This window comes from Micromys minutus (genome assembly GCF_963924665.1).
Source record: "Micromys minutus genome assembly, chromosome: 13".
NCBI classification, from domain to species: domain Eukaryota; kingdom Metazoa; phylum Chordata; class Mammalia; order Rodentia; family Muridae; genus Micromys; species Micromys minutus.
Window position 1 is genome coordinate 491,700 of NC_137982.1, and position 26,107 is coordinate 517,806.

At 39.2% G+C, this 26,107-nt stretch overlaps 1 protein-coding gene across 1 annotated transcript; it reads right to left on the bottom strand.

Annotated features, from left to right (window-relative positions):
• Positions 1-223: 223 nt before the first annotated feature.
• TBPL2 (TATA-box binding protein like 2) lies at positions 224-24,938 on the bottom strand (the record flags this gene model as incomplete). Its single annotated transcript, XM_080928122.1, has 7 exons — positions 224-300; positions 13,815-13,912; positions 18,197-18,364; positions 20,423-20,514; positions 22,564-22,651; positions 23,069-23,532; positions 24,888-24,938. 7 exons carry the CDS (start codon positions 24,936-24,938, stop codon positions 224-226), a joined length of 1,038 nt encoding a protein of 345 aa, XP_080784248.1.
• Between the last annotated feature and the right edge of the window lie 1,169 nt (positions 24,939-26,107).

The window sequence follows — 26,107 nt, forward strand, 5'->3', positions numbered from 1 at the left end:
TTATTCTGTAATAAAACAAATTACACTTTAGGCTATGTAGCAGACCCTGTTTCCAAAATGAGGCAAAAAACAAACAAAAAAATATAATCTGTTAGCATAATAATAGGTCTGTGGCCACTAGAAAACACGGAAAGCTTCTAGAGCAATGTGTAGAAGAAACCAGCTCACTCTCTGCTGTACTTAATCACATGTTCAAATCATTGCTAGAAACCCAATGATGCACTCAGACTTTCTTAAAACTTTCTAGAATAGGATACATGTTTTCAAAGGCTTCATAGATCTCAGAACGCTCTTTGGCACCTATAAAAAAAATCCAAGCATATATAATATTTAATATAAGAACATACACCAAGGCCTGGCACAGTTTCCTCAGGACCAGGGACCCATCCTCCCTACACACAGGTCTTTGGGAGCTCAGAAGAGACCTCTCCATCCTAAGTGAAAGAGTGAGTCAACTTCTTATAGCCAATTTACCCCAGGAGAGGCATCCCAGAACTCTCGAAGCACAGGTAGAGGTATTGCCTAAAAGCACACACTTCTGGGACAATACCAGGCCTTGCCCAGCTGCATCAGGACTGGGCTCTGTCATCAGAACTCAGACTACCCAGAGAGACAAAAACCCAAAAATGATCTCCCTCTGGAAACCATGGGTCCACATACCCACAAAAGAGACAAGCTCCAGTTAGAGACAACAAGATCACATAGCATCACCTCTAACATGATGACAAGAGGCAAGCACAAGGCTCTAAGTTAAACCAAGACAACCTGGCAACATCAGAACTGAGTTCTCACAACACTGCAAATAGTAGATATCCCAATTTACCAGAAAAACAAGATTTAGACTTAAAACCATACTTCATGATAATGATGGAGATCTTTGAGAAGCGCATAAAATATACACTTAAAGAAGTATTGGAAAACCAGGAGAAAACACAAAAACAAGTTGAAGCCCTTAAAAAGGAAACACAAAGATCACTTAAAGAGCTAAAAAAAAAAAAAAAAAAAAAAGCACAAAGCACAAACAACCTGGTGAAGGAACTGAAATAGAAATAGAAATTTAAAACACACACACACACACAAAAGGAGACAACCCTGAAGTTGAAAACCTAAGAAAGACATTGGGAGTCATAGACAAGAGATGAAGGAGAGAATCTCAGGAGCAAAACATACCATAGAAATCATTGAAACAACAATCAGGAATAAATGCAACTATCAAAAAGATTCTAATCCAGGAAATCCAGGACAAAATGAGAAGACCAAAACCAAGGATAATAGGTGAAGAAAGGAGCAAAGATTCCCAACTGAAAGACACGGTAAATATCTTTAACAAAACTATAGAAGAGAACTTCCAAAACCTAAAAATAGAGATTACCATGAACATACAAGAAGCCTACAGAATCCCAAATTGCCTTTACCAGAAAAGAAATTCTTCCAGACACATAATTGTCAAAACAACAAATGTTCAAAACAAAGAAATACTAAAAGCAGTAAGAGAAAATGAACAGGTAACATATAAAGGCAGACCAATCAGAATCATACCAGACTTTTCAACATAGACTATGAAAGCTAGAAGATCCTGGACTGACATCATACAGACCCTAAGGGAACACAAGTTCCAGCCCAGGTTACTATATTCAGCAAAACTCTGAATCATCATAGATGGAGAAAACAAGATATTGTGTAATTTTGATTTTGTCCTGGAATATCTGTCGACAAATCCAGACACACAAAGGATAATAGATGGAAAACTCAGCCAAAAAGAGAGAAACTTCCCCCTAGGAAAATCAAGAAACTAATCCTCTTGCAACAAACACAAAAGAAGTAAAGCATATAAACATAACTCAAAACAACAAAAATAGCAGGAAAAAATGGTCACTAATCCTTAATATGCCTTAAAACCAATGGAGTCAATTCTCCAATAAAAAGACAGACTATTAGACTGGATAGAAAAACAGGATTTAGCATTTTGCTGCATACAGGAAATTCATCTCTACAACAAAGACAGGTGCTACCTCAGCGTAAAAGGTTGGGAGAAAACTTTCCAAGCAAATAGTCCCAAGAAACAAGCTGGAGTAGCCATCTTAATATCGAATAAAATAGATTTTCAACCAAAGTCATCAAAAAAGACAAGGAAGGACATGTTTTGCTTATCAAAGAAAAAACCTATTAAGAGGAACTCTCAATCCTGAACATTCATGCTCCCCATGCTCCAAATACAAGAGCACACACATTCCTAAAAGAAACTCTACTAAAGCTCAGAGCACATATTACACCACACACAATGACAGTGGGAGACTTCAGCACTCCACTCTCATCAATGGACAGACCATGAATACAGAAACTGAACAGACACAGAGAAACTAGCAGAAGTTATAAACCAAATGAATTTAACAGACATGCATAAATATTTCATCCTAAAACAAACTAATATACCTTCTTCTCAGAACCTTATGGCATCTTCTCTAAAAATTGACCATACAATCAGTCACAAAACAGATACAAGATCATCAAAATACTCCCATGCATTCTATCAGATCACCATGGACTAAGGCTGGTTTTCAACAACAACAACAACAACAACAAAAAGCCCACATACACATGGAAGATAAACAATGCTCTATGCAATGAAGAAAGAAAGAAATCAAAGACTTTTGAGAATGTAACAAAATGAACACACAACATACCCAAACTATTGGAGACTATGAAAGCACTGCTAAAAGGAAAACTCATAGTGCTGAGCACCTCCAAAAAGAAACTAGAGAGAGCATACATAAACAACCTGACAGCACAACTGAAAGCTCTAGAACAAAAAGAAGCAGATACATGGGAGTAGACAGCAGAAAATAATCAAACTCAGAGCTGAAATCAACCAAAGAGAAACAAAAATAACTATACAAAGAATCAACAAAACCAAGAGCTGGTTCTTTGAGAAAATCAACAGCATTGATTAAACACTTAGACTAACCAGAGGGCAAAGAGAGAGTATCCAATTAGACAAAATCAGAAATCCAAAGGGAGACATAACAGGCAGAGAAAATTCAAGAAATCATCAGAACCTATTACAAAAACCTATACTCAACAAAACTAGAAAATCTAGAAGAAATGGAGAATTTTCTAGATAGATACCAGGTACCAAGTTTAATCAGGATCAGATAAAGCATCTAAATAGGCCAATAACCCCTAAAGAAATAGAAACTGTCATCAAAAGCCTCTCAACCAAAAAAAGCCAAGGTCCAGATGGGTTCAGTGCAGAATTTTATCAGACATTTATTGACGACCTAATACCAATATTCTCTAAACTGTTCCAAAAAATAGAAACAGAGGGATCCTACCCAACTCATTCTTCGAAGCCACAATTACATTCATTTTTAAACCACACAAAGACCCTACAAAGAAAGAGAAATTTAGACCAATTTTCCACATGAACGTTGATGCAAAAAAAAAAAATTAATAAAATTCTAGCAAACAGAATCCAAGAACACATCAAAACAATCATTCATCATGACCAAGTAGGTTTCATCCCAGGGATTCAAGGATGATTCAATATACAGAAATTCCTCAATGTTATCCACTATATAAACAAACTCCAAGAAAAAAATTATAATTATCTCGCTAGATACTGAGAAAGAATTTAACAAAATTCAACACCCCTTCATTTTAAAATCATTGAAAAGATCAGAAATTCAAGACTCATACTTAAACATAGTAAAAGCGATATACAGCAAACCAGTAGCCAACATCAAAGTAAATGATGAGAAACTTAAATCAATCCCACTCAAATCAGAGACTAGACAAGGCTGTCCACTCTGTTTCTACCCATTTAATATAGTACTTGAAGTACTAGCCAGAGCAATAAGATAACAAAAAGAGGTCAAAGAAATATAAATTGAAAAGGAAGAAGTCAAAATATCACTATTTGCAGATGATATAATAGTGTACTTAACTGACCCCAAAAATTTCACCAGGGAACTTTTACAACTGATAAACAGCTTCAGCAAAGTGGCGGGATATAAACTTAACTCAAATCAGCAGCCTTCCTCTCCTCAAAGGACAAACAGGCTGAGAAAGAAATTAGAGAATCGACACCCTTCACAATAGCCACAAAGAATATAAAATACCTTGGTGTGACCCTGACCAAGCAAGTGAGGGATCTGTTTGACAAGAACTTCAAGTCTCTGAAGAAGGAAATTGAAGACCTCAGAAGATGGAAAGATCTCCCATGTTCTTGGATTGGAAGAATCAACATTGTAAAAATGGCCATCTTGCCTAAGGCATTCTACATAGTCAGTGCAATCCCCATCAAAATCCCAACTTAATTCTTCATAGAATTAGAAAAAGTGATTTGCAAATTCATTTGGAATAATAAATGAATTTATTATAACCCAGGATAATAAAAACCATTCTCAACAATAAAAAACATTCTGGGGAAATCACCATTTCTGACTCAAGCTGTATTACAGATTAATTGTGATAAAAACTGCATGGTATTGGTACAAAGACAGGTAGGTAGACCAATTGAACAGAATTAAGGACCCAGAAATGAACCCACACATTTCATTTTTGACAAAAGAACTAAAAACTTTCAATGTAAAGAGAATAGTTTCTTCAACAAATGCTGGTTAAACTCGCAGTTAGTATGCAAAAGAATGAAAATTGTTCCTTACTTATCTTCTTGTACAAAACTTAAGTCCATGTGGATCAAAAAGGCCTTTACACAAAACCAAGTACACTGAAACTGATAGAAGAGAAAGTGTGCAAAAGCTTAGAACACATAGGCACAGGGGAAATTTTTCTGAAGAGAACACCAGTAGCTTATGCTCTAAGATATCAACAAATGGGACCTCATATAATTGCAAAACTTCTGTAAGGCTAAGGACACTGACAAAAGAACAAAATGGCAACCAGCAGATTGGGAAAAGATTTTTAGAAGTCCCACATCAGATAGAGGGTTAATATCCAATGTATGCAAAGAACTCAAAAAGTTAGACTATAGAAAATCAAAAAAAAAAAAAAAAAAAAACTATTAAACAATGGGGTACAAAACTACACAGAGACTTCTCAACTGAGGAATATCTGAGGAATGGCTGAGAAGCACCTAAAAATATGTTCAACATCCCTAGTCATCAGGGAAATGCAAATCAAAACAACCCCATGATTCCACCTTACATCAATCAGAATGGCTAAGATCAAAAACTCAGGTGACAGCAGATGTGGAGAGAGAGGAACACTGTTGGTGGGACTGCAAACTGGTATAACCACTCTGGAAATCAGTCTGTTGGTTCCTCAGAAAATTGGACATAGTACTACAACAGGACCCATCTATACCACTCCTGGGCATATACCCAAAGTAGCTTCAACATCTAACAAGAACATTTGCCCAATAATGTTTAAAGCAGCCTTATTTATAATAGCCAGAAGCTGGAAAGAACCCAGATGTCCTTCAGCAGAGGAATGGATACAGAAATTGTGGTACATATAAACAATGGAGTATTACTCAGCTATTAAAACCAAGTTCATAAAATTCCTAGACAAATGGAAAGAACTTGAAGCTATCATCCTGAATGGTGTAACCTAGTCACAAAAGAGCACTCATGGTATGCACTCAATTATAAATGGATACTAGCCCCCCCCCACACACACACACACATACAAAGCTCTGAATACCCAAGAAACTATCTACAGAACTTATGAAGCTCAAAAAAAATGAAAACCAGAATGTGGTTGCCTCAGTCCTTCTTAGAAGTGAGAACAAAACAGGGGAGGAAATACAAGGTCAAATAGAGGAGCAGGGATTGAAGAAAAGGTCTAAAGAGACTGCCTCACCTGGAGAACCACAGCATATGCAGCCACCAAACCCAAGCACTATTGATGATGCCAAGAAGTGTTTGCTGGCAGGAACCAGATATTGATGTCTCCTCAAAGGCTTTCCCCGTGCCATATAGATATAGATGAGGATGCTTGCAGCTAAACATCAAACTGAACATGGGGACACCAGTGAAAGAGGTAGAGAAAGGACTGAAAGAGTGGAAAGGTTCGCACCCTCATGGGAAGAACATCATCATCAACCAGCCAAGGCAGAGGTGGAGAGGGTGATTGGGAGAGGGAGCACCTTCATGGAGGCAAGTTGAGGGGAAGGAGGGAGGGAAATTGGAGGGAAAGGTATAATATTTGAAATATAAATACAGAGAACATGCAATAAAATTGAAAAAAAAAGAACAAACACCATCAACATTTTTCATGCTAAAATTTTATCTTGCCATGTTCAATTGCTGCCTCTTTATTCTGGAAAGTGGTATAGCTAAGTATTTCCAGAGAAGCCCCAGAACAGTCCCATCTGTGTCTGCTTCCCCAGTTCTCAGATTACAAGGATGCCCAATTTTGTGATGGTTTCAAGATGACACCTCCATAGTTGTTTACAGTAAGTGGCATTTCTTTTAATACAGAAAATAATTGGGAGTGGGGCACTATCGCCATAATCTCCCCAGTACATATGCCCTAGGACAGTAGTTTTAGTTTTTCCTCTCTGTGAATCTTGTCAGTCATACAGGGCTCAGTAGAGATATGAATGCAATGCTCTATAAGAGACCTAAGACTGATATCCTCAGCACCTGTGACCAAATCAACTACCAGCAGAAATGACCAGTATGGATCCCCTAACTGCTGGCTAGTGCCTTGTTTTCAATGTGCTAGGCTAGATAGAGAAGTCTTCACAGTTTCCACTTTTAACGTATAGGAAGTTATTAGAGGGAATTTTTATACCAGTTTTATTCTTAGAGTCTTAGGTGTCAGCAGTTGTTCACTACAATATGATGTATCAGATATGATATGTATGACGTGACATGACTGCCCTGGACTTATAGCATGAAAACCAGATTACATACTCATCTGAGAAGGATCAGTTCCTCCTGATCTCTCATCAACAAGCATCAATCATCACACTCTCTACCATTAACAGTAGATAGGGGGCAACCCTGTGAGTGTTGGGAACTAGTATTTATGTGAGTGTGGGGCTTCAGCTAAAGAGGAGGTATCTGCTATTTTTGTGGGCAGAAAGCTAAGAAAAAAAAAGTGGTTAATGGAAGAAACAACAACAACAAAAAAAAAACCACTTCGCACTCAACGCATGCCTACACTTATCACTTGGAAGGCGGGGGCAGGAGAATGAGATCAGAGCCACCCTGACCTACATAGCCAACCCTATTTCAGAAACAAGGCAAAGAGTGAGTGAAACAAACAAAAACCCAGCTTGTTGTTGTGTGAAAACATAAAATATCTGGAGTGATAGCCCTTCGTGAAAGACGTGGAGTTTGAATAGAAGGGAGATGCAGATCACAACGGGGTTGTCTGAATTAGCTCCAGGCCTAAAAAGAAAAAAAATCCAAAAACAGGACTAGCCAGAAATTATGATCACCAAAGAACTGCAATACATTCATTAAAGAAGAAAACAACTGACCATCAGGATTTTCAGAAGTTCAGCAACCTCTGCACTGCTGTGGTAAATATAAAATGGTAACCTTTTATTACACACTAGTGCCAGCACCCGTAGGGCCACATGGCATGTACAGACCCAGCTGCTACTCTGTCATACAATCCACAAGCCACCTTCTCCACATGGTTCCCTCCCAGGCTGCCCACTCTGCCCACCCTAGCTGCTTCTCTCCCAGGTGGTCCACGACCACCCCAGAATGTTGTTTTCACTCCCTTTTCCTTGGCATGTTGTTGCCAAGCCTTGTGTACACACACATCCCAATTCTGCAGCGGGCTTTGTGTATCCAACCACTATACTCTCCTTTGAACTCAATTAAATCACCACATCAAAAACACCCCAAAATACTGTGATCCAATTAGTATAGTTTGCCCACCTAGATAAATCAAATGATCGTGTACAATTCTATTCCTTATAAAATAACAAAACAACCTTTATCCATGTAGAGATGCTCTGAGAGAAACATCGACATCTGCTTTTATGTTGCCCCTTCTTGAGTCTCCAGCTTACTCTTTTCTGCCTTACCAAAACTTTGTCCCCACGCCACTTTCTACTGTCCAATCATGTATTACCTTACCAACCTATATACACTCTTTCTCTTCCCCCCCCAAAAGAAAACAAAAAACTTCTATTCAAATGTAAGCTATATACAACCATTACCATTTGAAAATGGCTATGTTTTCTCAATGGTAATTAGCTCTGGTAGGCTATGAGACTAAAATAATCTTCAATGCCATCAGAAACCTGAGAATGGCCCAAATATCTATAAATATAGGAAATTTAATACAGCTTCTAGAACTGAGACAGGTTATAGAGCAACATATGATAGCAAGTCTTCAGCCTTCTGGCCCAGGATCATATCTGACAGACATTTGTAATGCAGAAATCATAAAAATCTGATAATTCTGACTCAGAAAAGATTATTAGTCAACTATTCTACGATGGGTCCCTTTTGGACAGTAGAAGTCTATAGATCAAATAGATAGTTTCTGCCCAGTGACTGTCTAGCCACAAGGTATAACCTCACCTGGAGGTAGAGATGATCAATTTCTTTGTTAAATACACCAAAGGGGATCTGTTAGGAGCAGATATGTCTCAAAAAAAGATAACAATTAATGTCATAATTTGTGGATTTCTGACATTTTTGAAAATTATTTATCTATATAAGGTAATCTGAACTGTTGTCTGTTAACTATCCTCAGATATTTCTGATAAGAATATTTTTTAAAGACCCTAATGATGAACTAGGAGCCAGGAATTTGATATTTGGCCCCTAATCCCTATGTTTAATCAACTCAGAAGTTTGCAAAAAAGCACTGGGTCCAAACCTTGTACTTTAAAAAAAAATTGTCACAAATATGTTCTATACCAATACAAAGATCTAACTTTAGCTTAGTTACCAAATGAGATTATGGCTGTACAAATCAATTTGGCTAATTCCTCCCTGTGAAATTATGTCCATTTCTAAATTCCTCATAAAAACCTTAGAATAACCACCTTTGCCCCCCTCAAAGTTCAGGGAATCAGGGCGACGACTCTTCATAGGCTTCTTCAAGCTGCATATGGGCGTTGAGACATCTAGAAGGGGGGATGAGATGAGGAAGCTGGCCAGACCTCAAGAAGGAAGGCCACACTGATGATTGCTGTAGTCTCTGATGTCTGTTCTGGCTGGATCTAGCTGAAAGTTCCCAAGATCAGGAATCTAAGCAGACCAGTTCATCATTCTAATGACAAGCTTCACCAAAACTGCTCATTCTGCAATATATAAATCTCAAAAGAAACATTTTAGTATCAAGGTATCTTTATTTTGTTTGATTCTCTAGAATCTAGTTTCTCAGGCAGTCTCTCTCTATCCAATCTGACCCATATAACTCTGGAAGGCATCCAGTGCCAAATCACCCTTTATAAAAACACAAAAACAAACCTTCCTCCCAAAATAGCATGACCTTTAGTCAGCAACCAGAAAAGCTTGTATCTTACATTTTCTTCCAGAGCAATAATATAACTACAAAACTCACCACCACACCCATTTTGAAATTTAAAACAATGTAAAACAAATGAATAAACTAAAACACTGCATGGTCCTATTCTTAGGCCTCTAATAATCTGTCATGTCAGGAAATCATCTCAAAATTTCCATGGAGCCCACATTGTGAGAATATAAGCCTCCTTTTGTGGTAATTTAGGAAACTAAGGCCTTCTATTCATTTCAATATTAGTAAGAAATAAGCAACTTGTCAAATCAGGACTTTAGCCCAAAATATATCAATCTGTCAAGCACTCAATCTGGAACTTCAGACCTTCTGTTGTTAATAACTTCCAAAATATATGTCTATATATACTCTGCCTGGTATACAGACTTTATTTTTAATAACCTTATGGAGTTGCAAATATCACCACTCTCTACTTGTAGTCAGTGGCTAATTTTTTCTATCTTAGTTCCAAACCATGGGTGAAAATCCCCACATGACTCAGGTGAATTCAGTACTCTCTTTTTCTAACTATAAAGACAAACTTAATCACATTAAATTTTTATACCATCTTTAAAACAAATAAGCCAGTCTTTTAATACATTCTCCAATTTTTTTAAAGAAACAAGCAGCTCTTACTCTCTGTGTTAGGGTTGCCAGCCTTCTCACAGCAGGGGACCGGCAGCCTGCCAGCAGATGCTGTCTCCGTGTTTCTTTTAAGGTTCCTGAACTTGAGACATCATGAGACTCAACATGGCACTTGCCCACTCTACTTAGAAAATAGCATTCTCTCATACTAAAAATCTTAAGTGTCTAGTGGATTCTAACCTAACACGTTGGTTCAACACCTGTTGCTATAAATATAAAATGGTAACCTTTTATTACACACTAGTGCCAGCATCCGTAGGGCCACATGGCATGTGCAGACCCAGCTGCTACTCTGTCATACAATCCACAAGCCACCTTCTCCACATGGTTCCCTCCCAGGCTGCCCACTCTGCCCACCCTAGCTGCTTCTCTCCCAGGTGGTCCACGACCACCCCAGAATGTTGTTTTCACTCCCTTTTCCTTGGCATGTTGTTGCCAAACCTTGTGTACACACACATCCCAACTCTGCAGCGGGCTTTGTGTATCCAACCACTATACTCTCCTTTGAACTCAATTAAATCACCACATCAAAAACACCCCAAAATACTGTGATCCAATTAGTATAGTTTGCCCACCTAGATAAATCAAATGATTGTGTACAATTCTATTTCTTATAAAATATTCAAAACAACCTTTATCCATGTAGATATGCTCTGAGAGAAATGTCTACATCTGCTTTCATGTTGCCCCTTCTTGAGTCTCCAGCTTACTCTTTCTCTTCTACCTTACCAAAACTTTGTCCCCATGCCACTTTTTACTGTCCAATCATGCTTTGCCTTGACATCAACCTACACTGACTGCTAAAGGGTATGTACAAACAGGGTTCAGCTCCCAAGTTGTGGTGTTCCTCAAAAGTTAAGGAATCACCACACAACCCAGCAATTCTGCTTGGGTAAACCCCTCACAAAACCCGTGCATGCTGGAATTGCCACATTAATCATAGTAATGAAGAGGTGAAACCAGCCTATGTGGCCATCAATGAATAAAACTATCAGTGTATACACACAATAGAGTATTGCTCAGCCATAAAAAGAATAAAACTTGAATATGCCTTAGCAACTGGGGAGAAATGGGCTAGTCACTCCTCAGCCACAACCCCAGAAAGGTCAGGAATGGTTGCATCAAACATCCAAAAAAGGCAAATACATGAAGACCACAGACATTGGTGGCTACTAAAGAATATGAAAGACTGTTCAGTGATATGGGGATTTATTTGAAGCCATGGAAATATTTTAGAACTGGAGGTAATGGTATAGTACATTGCAGAACACTACATGGAATAAATGCCCTCTCTAGTCCACTTTCAAATGGTTAACAAACTTTTTTTAAAGGGATGTTAGAAGGAAGTCCTTAAATGTCTAATTAATTAATTAATTAATTAATTAATTTGCTACTAATGGCAAAATTGTGTTTATTCATTGCTGAAGAGTTGAAATTTGGGTCTGCACCCCAAAAGATGGCAGCATGAGAAAGGTGGTACACTACTAACAGAGCAGAGAAACTCTGCATCTTTGGGGTGGGAAAATTTCCCAGAGTGTCAGAGTTTAGAATCTTCAAGTTTCACTTTCTAAGGAGATCAGTTTGGTGTAAATCAAAGAGGATGTGGCATACACCAAAAGTACAAAGCTACTGACAGAGAACTTGGCTCTGGATTTGTGTCTACCTTTATCTGGAGCAGGCTTCTTGCCATTAGAGAATGGTGTGTGATAGCTGAATCAAGTTTGCACACTAAAGCCGACTCAAAAACAAAACATTCTCCTCACAGTTCCTCGAGAAAAATGAATCCAGGTCTGGCATTTGGTATAACCACTGCTCTGCTTTTTCCATAAGACTTTTACATACAAAATATTGTGCCTAAGACCTTTGATCATGAAGATCATACCACCCAAAGACACATGGGAAGCAGAAACACTGGGAAGCCATATTTTATACCATAGAGAAATAATTTCTGACACGACAGAGTTCAGTTTCCTCACTTCATAAATGATAGAAGAAGCAATAAATTGGAGTTTCCTGAACTATGAAACAGCAGCTGTGAGTGAGACACACAGCCAGTGTCTTCCTTCCTTCACAGTAGAAACAATCAAACAAGTGCCATCTGTACTCATTCCCGTATGTTCAAACAAGATTTGTCAAGTTATCACTAGTTCTGGTGATGAAGATCAGACACGGAAGCCTTTATATTCTAAGCAGAACCTTCTCCTTCTGATTGTGTCACAGGCCTTATCCAACATTTTCTTATTAAGTATGGACAACAAAAAAAGAACTTGCTCTTGTAGTCCAATTAACAACCAACAGTGAAAACCACTACCATACAGCAGCAGCCCCAACTAGGTAACCCTGCTATTTTAAGTAAAGCTTACCATTCTGTTTGCTATAATGACTGCCCCTTTGGAATCCACACTAGCTCTTATCCTGGCCACTGAAGTAGCAAGATGTGGCCTGGTGCACTGAGACTGGCTTTGAAGCTGGTTGAATAAGAACTCAACTGCCAGCTCTACTACTAACTAAACTGCAAACATAAGCCTCTTACGTGACCTACATGTTTCAGTTTCCTTACCAGAAAGACAGCAACCTTTCTCATAGGTTAGTGAGAGAGTTATGTGCACTAATGTTTGGGTGAACTCTTTTCAAAACCATACCATTTCTTAATACCACAGGCCACTTTATTGTCCTTGAAGAACATGTGGAAGGATTAGGGACACTGAATGGTTGGTCTAAGTACATGTGGCATATCTTCTGGTTCAGTGATACTCACTACAACGTTACTCCATCTGTCTCCACAGGGCTGCATTGATGCCACATGGGTATTTGCATTCTAACATAGTACAGGTACGTGGTAGGTACCGAAAATTAAGAGTAAATTATTTGAAAACCATGAATTCATCTCCTGACCCACCAGGCAGCAATACAATGAAGTGAACTAGCCAAGCTGGGGGAGCAGTGAGGGGGTCTTGCTATGTAGCCTTGGTTCATGGCCTGGAATATGTAGACCAGATTGATCTCTTACTTGCAGAGATTTCCCTGCCTGATGAAAATGGTAATGTGCTTAAAGGAAAGTTTAACTTCTGAGAACTTAACACCAATAATTCTCAAACAAATTAGTCTAGTGCTTGTCTCATTTATACACAAGGGAACATAGAAATACCTGGCACTGGAAGACACATCTGATTTACCTGTTAGAGAACAGGAGTAAGAAAATGCAACACATGTGGCAAAGCCAATGTACTGGCTATATTTTGTCAGCTTGTGGGCAAGAATGATGTCTGCATTTTAAGTGATTAGAAAAAATAAAACAGTACTATTATATGGCACTTTTAAATCATAGTCACATAATTCACAGTCCAAAGCTTCTATAAAATGCCAGGTCCAACAGACTAAATATTTAGTGTCTGGCTCCTTATAAAGAAGATGTGCCAGTCCCTGCCTTAGAACATTGTACAGCTTTATTAAAAGCCTCCTTGAAGAAAGTCAAGTAGCAGGTTAAGCTGCATGTATGATAATGGTTAATATAAAGCAAGATGGAAAGATAAAAATATGTATCAAGTAATATGAATTTTAGAAATTGAGATCTGAGGGTGATGTCATGTTATCTCCAATATAGCAAAAATACCTGTTATGGATGAAGGGCATAATATTCCATGAAGGAAGAGCAAAACACACACATAGCTTTGCATCTTATGCAGTGGGATAGTCACCTTAGAACTTACCTGTAAATACAACTTTTCCAGATGCAAAGATGATCAACACAACCTGTGGTTTTACCATCTTATAAATAAGGCCAGGGAACAGTTCAGGTTCATAACTGCTGAGACACAGAAAATGATAAATAGCACTGCCGTCTACTGCTTTTCCAGAACATTCAAGGTCTCACCTGTTAAACCCCACCTCACGGTTGTAGACAAGTACCATTTTACTAAAAACCTCTTGGCTCTCTCAGGAAGAGTAGTGTTTGAGTGTAAACCTTTTTATGTTAGAATTAAACCCAGAACCCCACACATTTTAGGCCAGTGCCATGACACTGGGCTGAGACCCTGGCTGTACCTGTAGACATTCAAAACCAGAGCATTTAGTTGATTGGGGATTGTTGGCTCATGCCTGTATATCCTAGCAATCAGGAGACCAAGAAAGAATTGAGTTTAAGTCTGAGATACATAGTAAGATTGTCTCAAGAATGATTACATTTTATCGGTTTCTTAAGCAGGGTCATCTTATGTATTTCTAAGACTAGTCCAGCACTCGCTATGCTTAGCCCAGACTGGCCTTGAGCTTGTGGTTTTCCTGCCTCAGCTTTCTGAGTTCTAGGATTTCAGGCAGACTCTACCATGACCAGCTTAAGTGCCAACCTTTAATTGATGTTTCTCACATCTGTAAGCCACCCTAGATGATTAGAAATTAACTTTTGGCATCAGATTTGGTACTTGAATATCTCAGCTTGTTACACTGAGCTAAAGCTTGCCAGTAACAGTATATAAATGTTTTTCTGAATTTTCTGAGTTCCCAATAATACATGTTGTATGTATTTATAAACTGCTAAACGTTCTTAACAAATAACCCACCCCCCAAAATAGTTTAAGACAACAGGTATTTGTCTGCTATACAAAAGAACCAGATTATATTATACCAAACATGTGAAGTTCACAATTTGTTCCTATAAGTAGTAAATCACAAAGATTTACTAAAAACATGCTAGATCTTCATAGAGCAAAGGCTGGGGTTTAAGAATTGTGTCTCTACAGTCCATCCCAAAGAAGGACACAGAGCCATACAAATAGTTGAGTTGTCGTCCCCAGAGAGTAAACAAAAATACAACTGTTCTCAAAGTAATGGCTCATGGAGAAGAGGTATAAGGAAAGTAAGATGTCTCAACAGTGGAACACTAGGATCTGCCTGAATCTCTGTGTTCACAGAGGATGAACCAGACCACACTGACAACGCCCACAGTTCTTCAACCAATAAACTATAAGACCACACTGACAACGCCCACAGTTCTTCAACCAATAAACTGTAAGACCACACTGACAACGCCCACAGTTCTTCAACCAATAAACTGTAAGACCACACTGACAACGCCCACAGTTCTTCAACCAATAAACTGTAGAAACTCTTGCAGGAGACAGAAAGGGGATTGTACTGAAGAGTATGAAGGTCACGGCCAAAACCATGTTTTTAAAATGACAAGCACAGTGAACTCCTGATTAGAGACGCATTACTTACTTTGTATCAGTATAATTAAGAGAGCTGAATGGTCAAAGGGCACAGACCACCCAAGAGAAGCTGAACTTCAAGTCCCTGACAATTTCTTGGCCAGTTTGCTCTAGAATCATCTTGCAGTATCACCTCTCCAGAAGCACTTTTCTGACTCTCTAGGTTCACAGTAACACAAAGTATCCTGTTCATAGTGCTTTAGTACACAGAGCCATATCAGCCCCACAGTTTAAGACTAACATTGAGAGTTTACTCTTATTTTAGTCAGAAAACTCTATGTGGGCATGGGACTAGGGCTGCACAGGTGGCAGTAGCTTTTTATCAGCTGCTACACATTACTCACCAGGATTTTAGACCCTTAACAAGTATTTATTAGCATATTTTTTTAGTTTAAAACTAAAGTGAAAATACTCATAGAAAGCTATAAAGATGATTGTAATAGAGGTTGATAGAGAAGGTAGCAGGGGGAAGACTGTGGTGGTAATGTATCTCAGTGGTAGAGCACTTGCCTAAGAAACAGGAGGCACTGGCTTTAACAGCCTGGACATGGGCAGTAGTACATATTTTTAATCCTAACACTCAAGAGAATCGCTATAGTGTGAGACCAGCCTGTGTTATATAGCCAGACCTTATTTCAAAACTAGGACTGCATTAGATATTGAAATGCAAATTTTCAGACCCTAAATTACTCCTGACCTGATCAAGACTGATGGATGTCATGCTTCCCACAAAGCTCCGGGCACTGAGAAAAAGAGTTCACAAGAAATCTCTTTCTCTGCTTAGAAAAGTCCCGTAAGGCTCCCAATGTGAAGAATACACACACACACACACACACACACAGGTACTGACATCTACATCCTCTGAACCAAGGCTTGATGTAGTGCTTTTGAGGAAGGCCAGATTGAGACTGGAAACATATAGTTTCTGGAAGACAAGGTTCTAGCCAGCAAAAATGACTGTGTCCATTAGCCTGGCTGGTTTGGGAACACAAGGCTGGTGTGGGCTTCTTCCAGAAGGTATAATCCAGGTGTATGAATCTGCTTTTGTTCTTCCAGAAGTTTTGCTTCTTAGAAAGTGAAAACCGTGTAAGGTAAATGTCATTGTCAACTGAGACCCTCTGCGTGTTGTTGAGAAAGGAAGGGAAGAGGAAAATGAATTTCACACAGCATGTCAAGCCCCAAGTGGCCTGAGAGGAGAGCCAGGAGTCTATTTCAGCCATGTCTGAGTTGAGGTAGACCTCATTCATGTATTCTAAGACCTGGAGACCTGTAATTCAAGATTCCTGACAATAAAATGGCAGTATTCATGTGTTTAAAAATGGAGCTTAAAAAATGAGGTATATACTAAGTCTATAAATTATCACCAGGTTGAAGAAGAAAAAACACCTAGAGGTGATATATATTGTATGAGGAAGCAATCAGACATTTTACCATGTTTTCTCTAGGTGAAGTGACAGATATGAAAGCACTTTTAGTTGAATGGAAGTCAAGAATAACGTTCATAGTTATGAAAACTGTAAACATGGGATGCATGATTAGAAACAGCCTCAGCCAAGAAGAAATAAATGAATAGATACTTAGGAGAAGAAGGTTTGGATTGTAGGCTACATGTGGATGTTCTGACTAAGGACTGAAACATCCATCGCTGAAGAGAACAGTGGGGTGTGATTTTAGGAGATGACAAAGAAGCGTGAACAGACATGCTCTACTTAGCTTCCATTTCCTCTACCACAACGGAAAATATTCAGAATGGAAGCTAGTTGAAACAAAATTGATGAAACTCATTATATGCTCTGTTATTGTACATTTACCTTAAATAAGTGAAGATTGTAGCTGCTATATTTCTATAAATAATATGTAGACAAAAACAAAACCAAAACAAGCAAACAAACAAAAGATGGCATACTCACTCAATAAGCACATTGTATGGAAGAGGAAAAGAATAATTAGATGGAGGGAGAACGTATTGTCCAAGCTAGATCTAGGAATGAACTATAGTTTGACAGTTAAGAAACATACAGAAATCTTACACTTCTGTTGGGGTTGGGTCTGCAAGGAAAGCTAATGAAGCCCCCTCCCACTGTCTTTATCTAAGCTGTTGAACAGGCTCACTGTTTACTCTCAAGGAGGGAGAAGGGTGGAAGGAGCCTGAACTGATCAAGAGAATGCAAAGCATCTGCCAAGCTACCTTAGGTTGGAGCTTAGCCCCCAGTGTGTACTCAAGGGGATTAGGATCTCTGGAGTCTGCACTGTCCTGTCTGAGGGCTGAGCTGAGGTCAGGGAGACACTTAGGCTGTGAGATTAAGATTAGAGAAATCAGAGCACAAGGCTCCCTTAGGACAGGAATACTGTCAATACAGCATTGTTGTGGCCATCCCAGCTACACAAAGATGTCCTTCCCGAATAAGCACTATAGGCTCACACTCAGACTGGGCCATAGCTGTCTGTAACCTCCGAACCCTCAGGCTCTCAGACTCAGCCCTTCCTTCTCCCACCACCATCTCCAAAGCCACTTTGGCCTGCTTTATAAATTAGTGCACCTGAACATAGAAAGCCCTAGGCCAGAAGCACCAGAGTTGGATATGAACTTTGTGGGACTGCAAGCGAACTTTCTACTGGTAGAGCTGCCCAATCAAAGATGTGCTAAAGTTGTGCAAGTGATCACTATGAAGTATCTCTTTGAAAAACAGTATTTCAAGACACTGGCTTCATATAGTAACTTTGAATAACTTGGGCACATCATCTTGACCCATCCCGAGATCCTGCTTCCCCCTCTATTTTTTGGGAAATGGTCATTTTCTCTGAAAGCTATCTTGTATTATCAGCCTGAATTTTCTACCTGCTACAGTTTAGTAAGTGCAAGGTTAAGCTTGATACCATCATACCTACTGAACTGCCGATGGGTTACTGCCAAAATCTCCAGCCTGATGGGAAATTTCACATCACAGCTTCCAACCATGTTCTGAATTTTAAAGTTGAAGAATCTGACGGGGAATCCCAGCTTCTGCACCACTCGAGCATACTTTCTTGCTGCCAGACGAGACTCCTCTTCACTGGGGAGATACAAGCACATTTAAAGGCATTTTGTTGTTGTTTTTGAGATGGTCAAGCTCTAAAGCCCAGGATAATGGGTAACTTGTGACAATCTTCCTGCTTCATACTCCCATGCTGGAGACTCCTGGCACGCATCACCACACCTACTTGACCACTGGCACCTTAGACGCCATGTCCCTTCTACTATTTGGATTACACTTGCATCCTATGCTCAACTTCCAATGCACCAACAAGTCTGTAAGCTGGGATGTGGCTTAGTGACGTCACTTGCCTAATGTGTACGAGACTCTGGATTTGGTCCCCAGAATTAAAAACATAAGAGAAAAATAAAAGAAGCTTCATGAGAGGGACCTCCTTCCAATACTTTTGTCTGTAATGTCTTGTCAAAGGTCTGATCCAGTATACAATGAGTTGTTGAACTGAACCAACCCACCAAAACAGCTTGATGGGTCATCTCTCATCTAGAAGGCACTTTTTCTTTTGTTTGTCTTAAATGTTATTTTGAAAAGTAACAACTGCACCATTTCTCAGAGTGTGTCTTGCAGACCTAAAATCTTGTTAGAGGAGCTATGACCCAGGTTTGCCCTCTATCACATAGACACTCTTGTCTGAAGCCCAGCAAACTGCTGTCCACATCCTCCTAAGTGCTTCTGGTCCTCACTACAGCCAGAGAACTGCCATGGTCTAAGTGTGTGGGGCCATTTATATAGGAACAAAAATTTTAGTACAAAGAACATTAAAAATTAACACATGGAAAAAAGATATGTGCCAAGTGAGTGGGACAGACTTAAATCTTTATCAGATGAATGGTCAAGAACAAATTTAAATTCTTTAAAACTTGACCAGGTTTTTTCAGATTTTTCACCCAACTGCTATAATAAGACATACTCAGCATAAGGAAACGTATCCAAACTTATAGCTATGTCTTTCAGATGGTCAAGCCCAAATCCTAGTCAAAGAATATAAAAGTCCTGAGCCTGAATCTGTAGTATTCATCGAAATGCCCAAAGAGAAGTGAGCAGCAAAGGCCACATCTGGTAAGTGAATTATGGGAACATAGCTCTCCTCATAGGGTGTCTCCATCCTTAAATTGTAAACCAGCAGTTCCTAAAAGAAAAGCCAGGGTGATTCAGCTTGCCTGGACAAAGGGAGGTGTTGGAGTCTGATCTCTAAATCCCTTATGTGAATTGTGTCGTATTTGCTTTACTTTAAATATCCCTATTTCTCTCTTTTCAATTCTAACTGCTGACACTGCTGAGTAAAACTATGTTCTGTAGAGAGATCATCTTGTGTATTGTATGGAAACCTCATCTGTCACTTAAAAAGCCTATGGCTTAGTCAGGGAATAGAGGTGGAACATCAGGAGGAGAAAGAATTCTAGGAGAAGAGGAAAGAGAGGAGCCCATAGAGAAGTGAAGAGACAGACAGTGAGACCTGAGCATACGTAACTAACCATGTGACAAAATGTGGTTAAAATGAATGGGCATCTTTAGTTATGATTTAGTCAGAGTAGAGTCTAGCTTCGTGGTCAATGTATTTGTAAGTATAATTTGAGCCTGAGTCTTATTTCTAGGAACATGGGGCTGAGAGGCAGAACCAGAGCCTAACTTCAACAATGTCCCAAGTTACCCATGTAATAAAAACATTTTATAAAGGAAGGCTAACTTCACTGTAAATTTCACATACAAGTTCCTATTTTACCACAGCTCAAAGTCTATATATATACATATATATTCATTGCACAAACATTAAAAAATAGATTTAAATCTCTAAAATCTCTGGTCAGATCATATTTTTGGATGTGATCCCTTGTAAAATTTAAATTTTACCTTCTGCACATAGCCCTAAACAAACACGTGCCCTTCATCCTTATTACAGAAAATGGATTTGTAAGGAGTTTGGCCAATTATACTGCTGTCTCTTGAATGTTTAACTCCACGTTAACTGTTTGGCAGTGAAAAATATGTTGCTCCTACTATGAACTTTCACACAAATGCTATGTTTCTTTGCTTACATGAGTTGCCTATAGGGTAGGAGTAGAAACTTCATCCTCATACCTTTTGGCTCCTGTACAGACCACTTTCCCAGAGCTAAATATAAGGGCTGTTGTCCTTGGCTCTCGGATCCTCATGATGACTGCAGCAAACCTCTGCAAACCAAAAACCAATGGGAGATTAGTCTCTCCTAGAAGTTACCGCTAGCCCAGTTGGAAAGTTGGGCTTTATATATGAAAATCTTGAGGAAACTGAAACTAGATGGAAAAAAAAAACAAAAAATGTCTGGGTCTGTTCTCCAAATATAGCAAGAGAAGAAAAAGTGGGGAAAACCTTAGAACACATAGGCACAGGGGAAATTTTCCTGAACAGAACACCAATGGCTTGTGCTCTAAGAACAAGAATTGATAAATGGAACTTAATGAGATTGCAAAGTTTTTGTAAGCCTAAGGACACCTTCAAGAAAACAAAACGGCAGCCAACAGATTGGGGAAAGATCTTTACCAATCCCACATCTGCTAGAGGTCTAATATTCAATATTCAATATATACAAAGAACTCAAGAAGTTAGACTCCAGAGAATCAAACAATCCTATTTAAAAATGGGATACAGAGCTAAACAAAGAATTCTCAATTGAGGAATACTGAATGGCTGAGAAGCACCTAAGAAAATGCTCAACATCCCTAGTCATCAGGAAAATGCAAATCAAAACAACCCTGAGATTCCACCTCACACCAGTCAGAATGGCTAAAAATCAAAACCTCAGGTGACAGAAGATGCTGGTGAGGATGCAGAGAAAGAGGAACACTTCTCTACTGTTGGTGGGGTTGTTAGCTGGTACAACCACTCTGGAAATCAGTCTGGCAGTTCCTCAGAAAATTGGACATAGTACTACCTGAAGACCTAGTTATTCCACTTCTGGGCTTATACCCTAAAGATTCTCCAACAAACAATAAAGACACATGCACCACAATGTTCATAGCAGCCCTATTTATAATAGCCAGAAGTTAAAAAGAACCCAGATGTCCTTCAGTAGATGAATGGATACAGAAATTGTGATATATTTACACAATGGAGTACTACTCAGCTATTAGAAACAATGGCTTTATGAAATTCCTAGGAAAATGGATGTATCTAGAGAATATCATCCTGAGTGAGGCAGACATACTATACAGTCACCGATAATTGAATACTAGCCCCAGAAAGCTCTGAATACCCAAGAAACAACTCACAGATCATATGAAGCTCAAAAACAAAAAACAAACAAACAAAAGGCCAAAAGTGGAAGCCTCAGTCCTTCTTAGAAAAAAAAAAAAAATAAAACAATAAGTGTATAGCACCCTCTCAGAGTGGGGTACACCTAGACCTTAAATCATCAGTAACTCAAGAGCTAAGAAGATAGCCTTGTGGCAATTTTTGGTATTTAAAAATCATTATGTTTAATCTTTTATACACCAAGAAAACTTTGACTATTTCCATGTTATGTTATGTTTTGTTTTACATATACTTTATGATATTTGTAAATAGTAAGATTTCAATGCATACTATCAAACTTTTAAAAAATCAAGTACTGATAAAAATATATTCATACAGTTTCATAACAAAATGCTTTTAATAATCTGTACATGTATCTCTGATTTTCCTTTAAATAAAGTTGTAAGGAAAAAAAAGATATTGTCAAAAAAAATTTGAAAATTCCTGTAGAGTCTTGATGCCCCAGTATAGGGAAATGCTAGAGCGGTAAGGTGGGAGTGAGTGGGTCGGTGAGAACCCTCAGAGAAGCAGGGGAGAGAGGGAATTTGATGAAGGGAAACTTGAAAGGGGGAATAACATTTGAAAGGTAAATAAATAAAATAATAAAGAGAAAAAAACACAGATGTCAGGGCAGTTAAAGAAAGCTAGTGTTCTGCTGAGCATAATAAAAAAATCTTTTTAAATAACAAGAAAAAAGTTTAGAATTGCTCAGTTATTGCTTTATTAAGCAGAGAGTGAATAATTTTTTTAACTTCAAAATTGAAAAAAAAAAAACTTAAATTCTGAGTAGCAAAACTTTTCACTAAGACCTTATTTTTAGAAAATAAAGAAATGAGGCATTGTCAAAATTCATACAAGGAAAATAACATAAGAAAAAAAATGTCAAAATCATACAAGGAAAATAACGTAAGGAAAAACTGATGACTGGAAGGGACACAGAGGAACCTTACCTTTGGGTTATATTCTGTGTTTTTGGCATTCAGAGCTATTTTTCTCAGATCCAATTTACAGGCCAGATTTGCAGTGGCAACTACATTCCTGAACAAACAAGTCAACCCAGAAAATCATGAAGATATAATTTCAACACCAACTTCTTATTTCATAGACTCTGCCTTAGCAACTTGCTAGGGCTCAGGGAATTCTCAATGTGAAATGTAAGTTTATGTGGTCCCTAGTAAACCCCAGTGTGCTAAAATAACATATTTTAACATTTCATAGCTAAAATTAAGATTTAAAACTTAAATTTTATAATAGCAAACACTGTCTCAAGTCAGAAACCACAAATCCAAAGGAGTCTCCAAATCAAACTCCTTGTGTTTCCCCAGCCTTAACTCCTATTTGTTAAAACTTGGGTGCTTTGGTATAAACAATACAATCTTTCAAGAATTTGTCAAGAACTGGTGCTTCCTTTTATAAGTAACCAGACCACCTCACTTTAAAAACAAGTTCACTTACTGTAATTGAGGCACAATTCCAGGACATTCTGGAACAGGGTTCACTGGTGTCATGGACGTTATCAATGCCACAGGTAAGGCACTGGAATCTGGGGTTTCTGGGGAAAGCTGGTTGGAGACAGCATCATCAGACCACAGGCATGACTGGGTATCTGCTGAACTGCTACTATTTAAGTTCAACACGCTGCCCTGTTTATCAGGCAACTGCAACTGACTTTGCCAATCTCGAGTCCTACAGCTCTCCTCATTTGCAAGCTTGTTTCCAATGACAGCTCGGTCTTTATTTTCCTGGGTAAGTTCATCTGGTAAGAAGCTTAGATCCACAGATGGAAAGTCACTGGATGCCTTTTTGACTCCGCCAAGATGTGAACAAAGCACAGTCTCTGGATTAGATGGATGAAGTGGGCGCACGTCTAAAGGCGCTCCTGGGCTAAACAGTTGAGACATAGCTGGAGGAAAGTCATCCTGCGGAGTTTGAAACGCAAATGAAATCAAGACACCCTTGTTACAGCAGTGGGATTTTACTACGGCAGGAAGGCAATGGGTTCAGTCTAGAAGGTGGTCCAAGACTGCTCAAATTACTACAAAATACAACCTAAGATTCTACTACAGAGTTACAGCATGCTTAGAAGTGCATCTTAGAGCTGGAGAGGTGACCCATAAGGGCATGGAGAGAAGATCTAGGTTGTTGGCCCTAACACGGCTACTTTCATCTGTAACTACAGGTCGGGGGATCTGATACCCTCTTTTGGACTCATTCATTGGACATCATGCATACACATGGCCCACATACATACATGCAGGCAGAACACTCATAAACAGAAAATAAAGGCAAATCTTTCTTAAGTATATCTTCAAACATAGAGGCATTTATCACAGGATGTTTTTCTCTATTTCAGTTTTAGCCTAAGCTGGCCCTCGCCCTGGCTGTTAAAAGAGAGCAGCTGCACTCTATTAGTTAACTGTGTCAGTCGACTTCAATGATCCTTCAGTCTTAAATTCACATTTATTTTCTAAGGCTTTATTTTTATTATTTTGTCATTATGTATATGTGTGAAGGGGATATGTGCCGTCAGTGCAGAAGCCCAAGGAATCGAGAAGGTAGCATCAGACCTCACCGGACCTGAGGCTACAGCAAGTCATGAGTCACAGACATGGGTGCTGGGAACTGAACTCAGGTTGTCTGCAAAACTGGTAATTATTCTGAAATACAAAGCTATCTCGATGGCTCCAGAAAACTCACATTTTACATTAAGCAAGTGAACATTGGAACAAACATATAGTCTTAATTGGCTAATCAACACTAATTAAAGACTCCTCGACGCTTTTTTTTTCTAATCAGAGGAAAGATTTTTAAAATATATGAATTTAGGACAGATAAATAAGATACTGAGATTTAGATGTTAAGAGTATTTTAAATTGATATTTGTTTTGGAGGTAGGATCACATTTTAGCCCAGGCTGGCATCAGCCTCTATGGTGCTGGATTATAAATTTAATCCCAGCACTCAGGAGGCAACTATGTAAACATAGTTGTTGACTGTTGGTTTGAGAAGTCAGATGCCATTGGCCTGGCCTGGCCAGAGTGAAGCAGACTCCGAAGCACTGGAACGCGTGGTGACGGCAGGCAGCATGTCACTTCACCATGACGAGGTCATCTAACTTCATGGATAGACAGGGTGTCTGGTGGCATCCCTGGTGTCCTCGCTCATGTTCAGCTCAAGGGTCTAATTGAGTCTCCTCTAAGTGAGAACTGACATCAAAGACATCCCCAAGGCCAAAACCAGTGCTGGTTCTCAGCAATGTGGCTGCCAGGCTTACCTGGATGGTATAAGGGTCCAGGAAGATGTCCAGGTACATGTCCTCCTCCATGAGGGGTGCCCACCATGTAGAGCTGCGGACAAGCAAAGGGATCAGCGTCCACGCAAGCAGGAAGAGCTTTGTTGGAACCAGCCTGGTTGTAGAAGCAGATGCTCTTTATCACCCTCAGGCAGCACGCAGTGAGGCAGGGCCAGCTCGCTGCCTTGCACAGATGTTGTGAATGAGCTGAGGAGCCAGGTGAGACGAAAGAGCTGTTGGACCAGGCAAGACACAGCTGGTGGCACCCAGAAGAGGAGGGCTGCTTAGCTGGCTAGGACAGGCCAGGATGGGGCCACAACTGGTCCTTGCAGGGCAACCAGGATGCCCTTGCCTTCAAGAGAGCAGCATGGTGAAGTTAGCACAGTGCACAGTGAGAAAGAATGTTTTTCTCTCCCCTTCCTTTCCCTTTTGCCTCTTTTCCCTCCCCCCCCCCTTTTCCTTTTTTCCTTTTCCTCCTTTTCTCCCTCCCCCCTTTTCTGCTTTTCCCCCTCCCCCTCTTTTCCCCCCTTTTCCTATTTTCTCTCCCCCCCCCCTTGTTTTCCCTTTTATGGTATGGTACATGTTTCCAATATCTTAACTGTTTTTTCAGAGGTTTTGATTGTGACACAATGAGCCTTTTATTGAAAGTTGTGTTTTTTATCACGTTGCCAACTTTTAAGCTAATTTTATTTCCAGTTCTTTGTGAGTTAGCAAAAGTGATTTTAATCTATACCATAGGATGGTAGAAGGAGATGCTAGCTTAGGGAAAGCAATTGAAGAATCAAAAACAAGAGCTTATCCTGCAAGGAAGAGAATGTTGCCCTTATTGCAAGAACCCAGAGAATCCCTAATTGCAGTACCAAGTTAAAAGGGTTGGTAGCAACAGTGTAAAAAGCCAAAGAGGACACGACCGCAGTGCCTCCCTGGCCTCCGCAGAGTCCGGCTGTTAATCCTCAGATGGGATGGTAAGCTCCTAACGGCTTTAGGAATGAAGAAAAATAGACATAATTATATTTTACAAGAGCCACACTGGATAATCTTGAAAACATGTTTTAAAAGCAAAACCAAACACTAACATCAGGAATATTAAAAATCTATAGAATTAAGTTAGAGATTGTAATTAAGAATTGATTGTAACTCAGAAGAGGTCACTCATTAAAGAGGAATTTTCTATTAATCAAAGAACAGAATGGTTGGTGGAG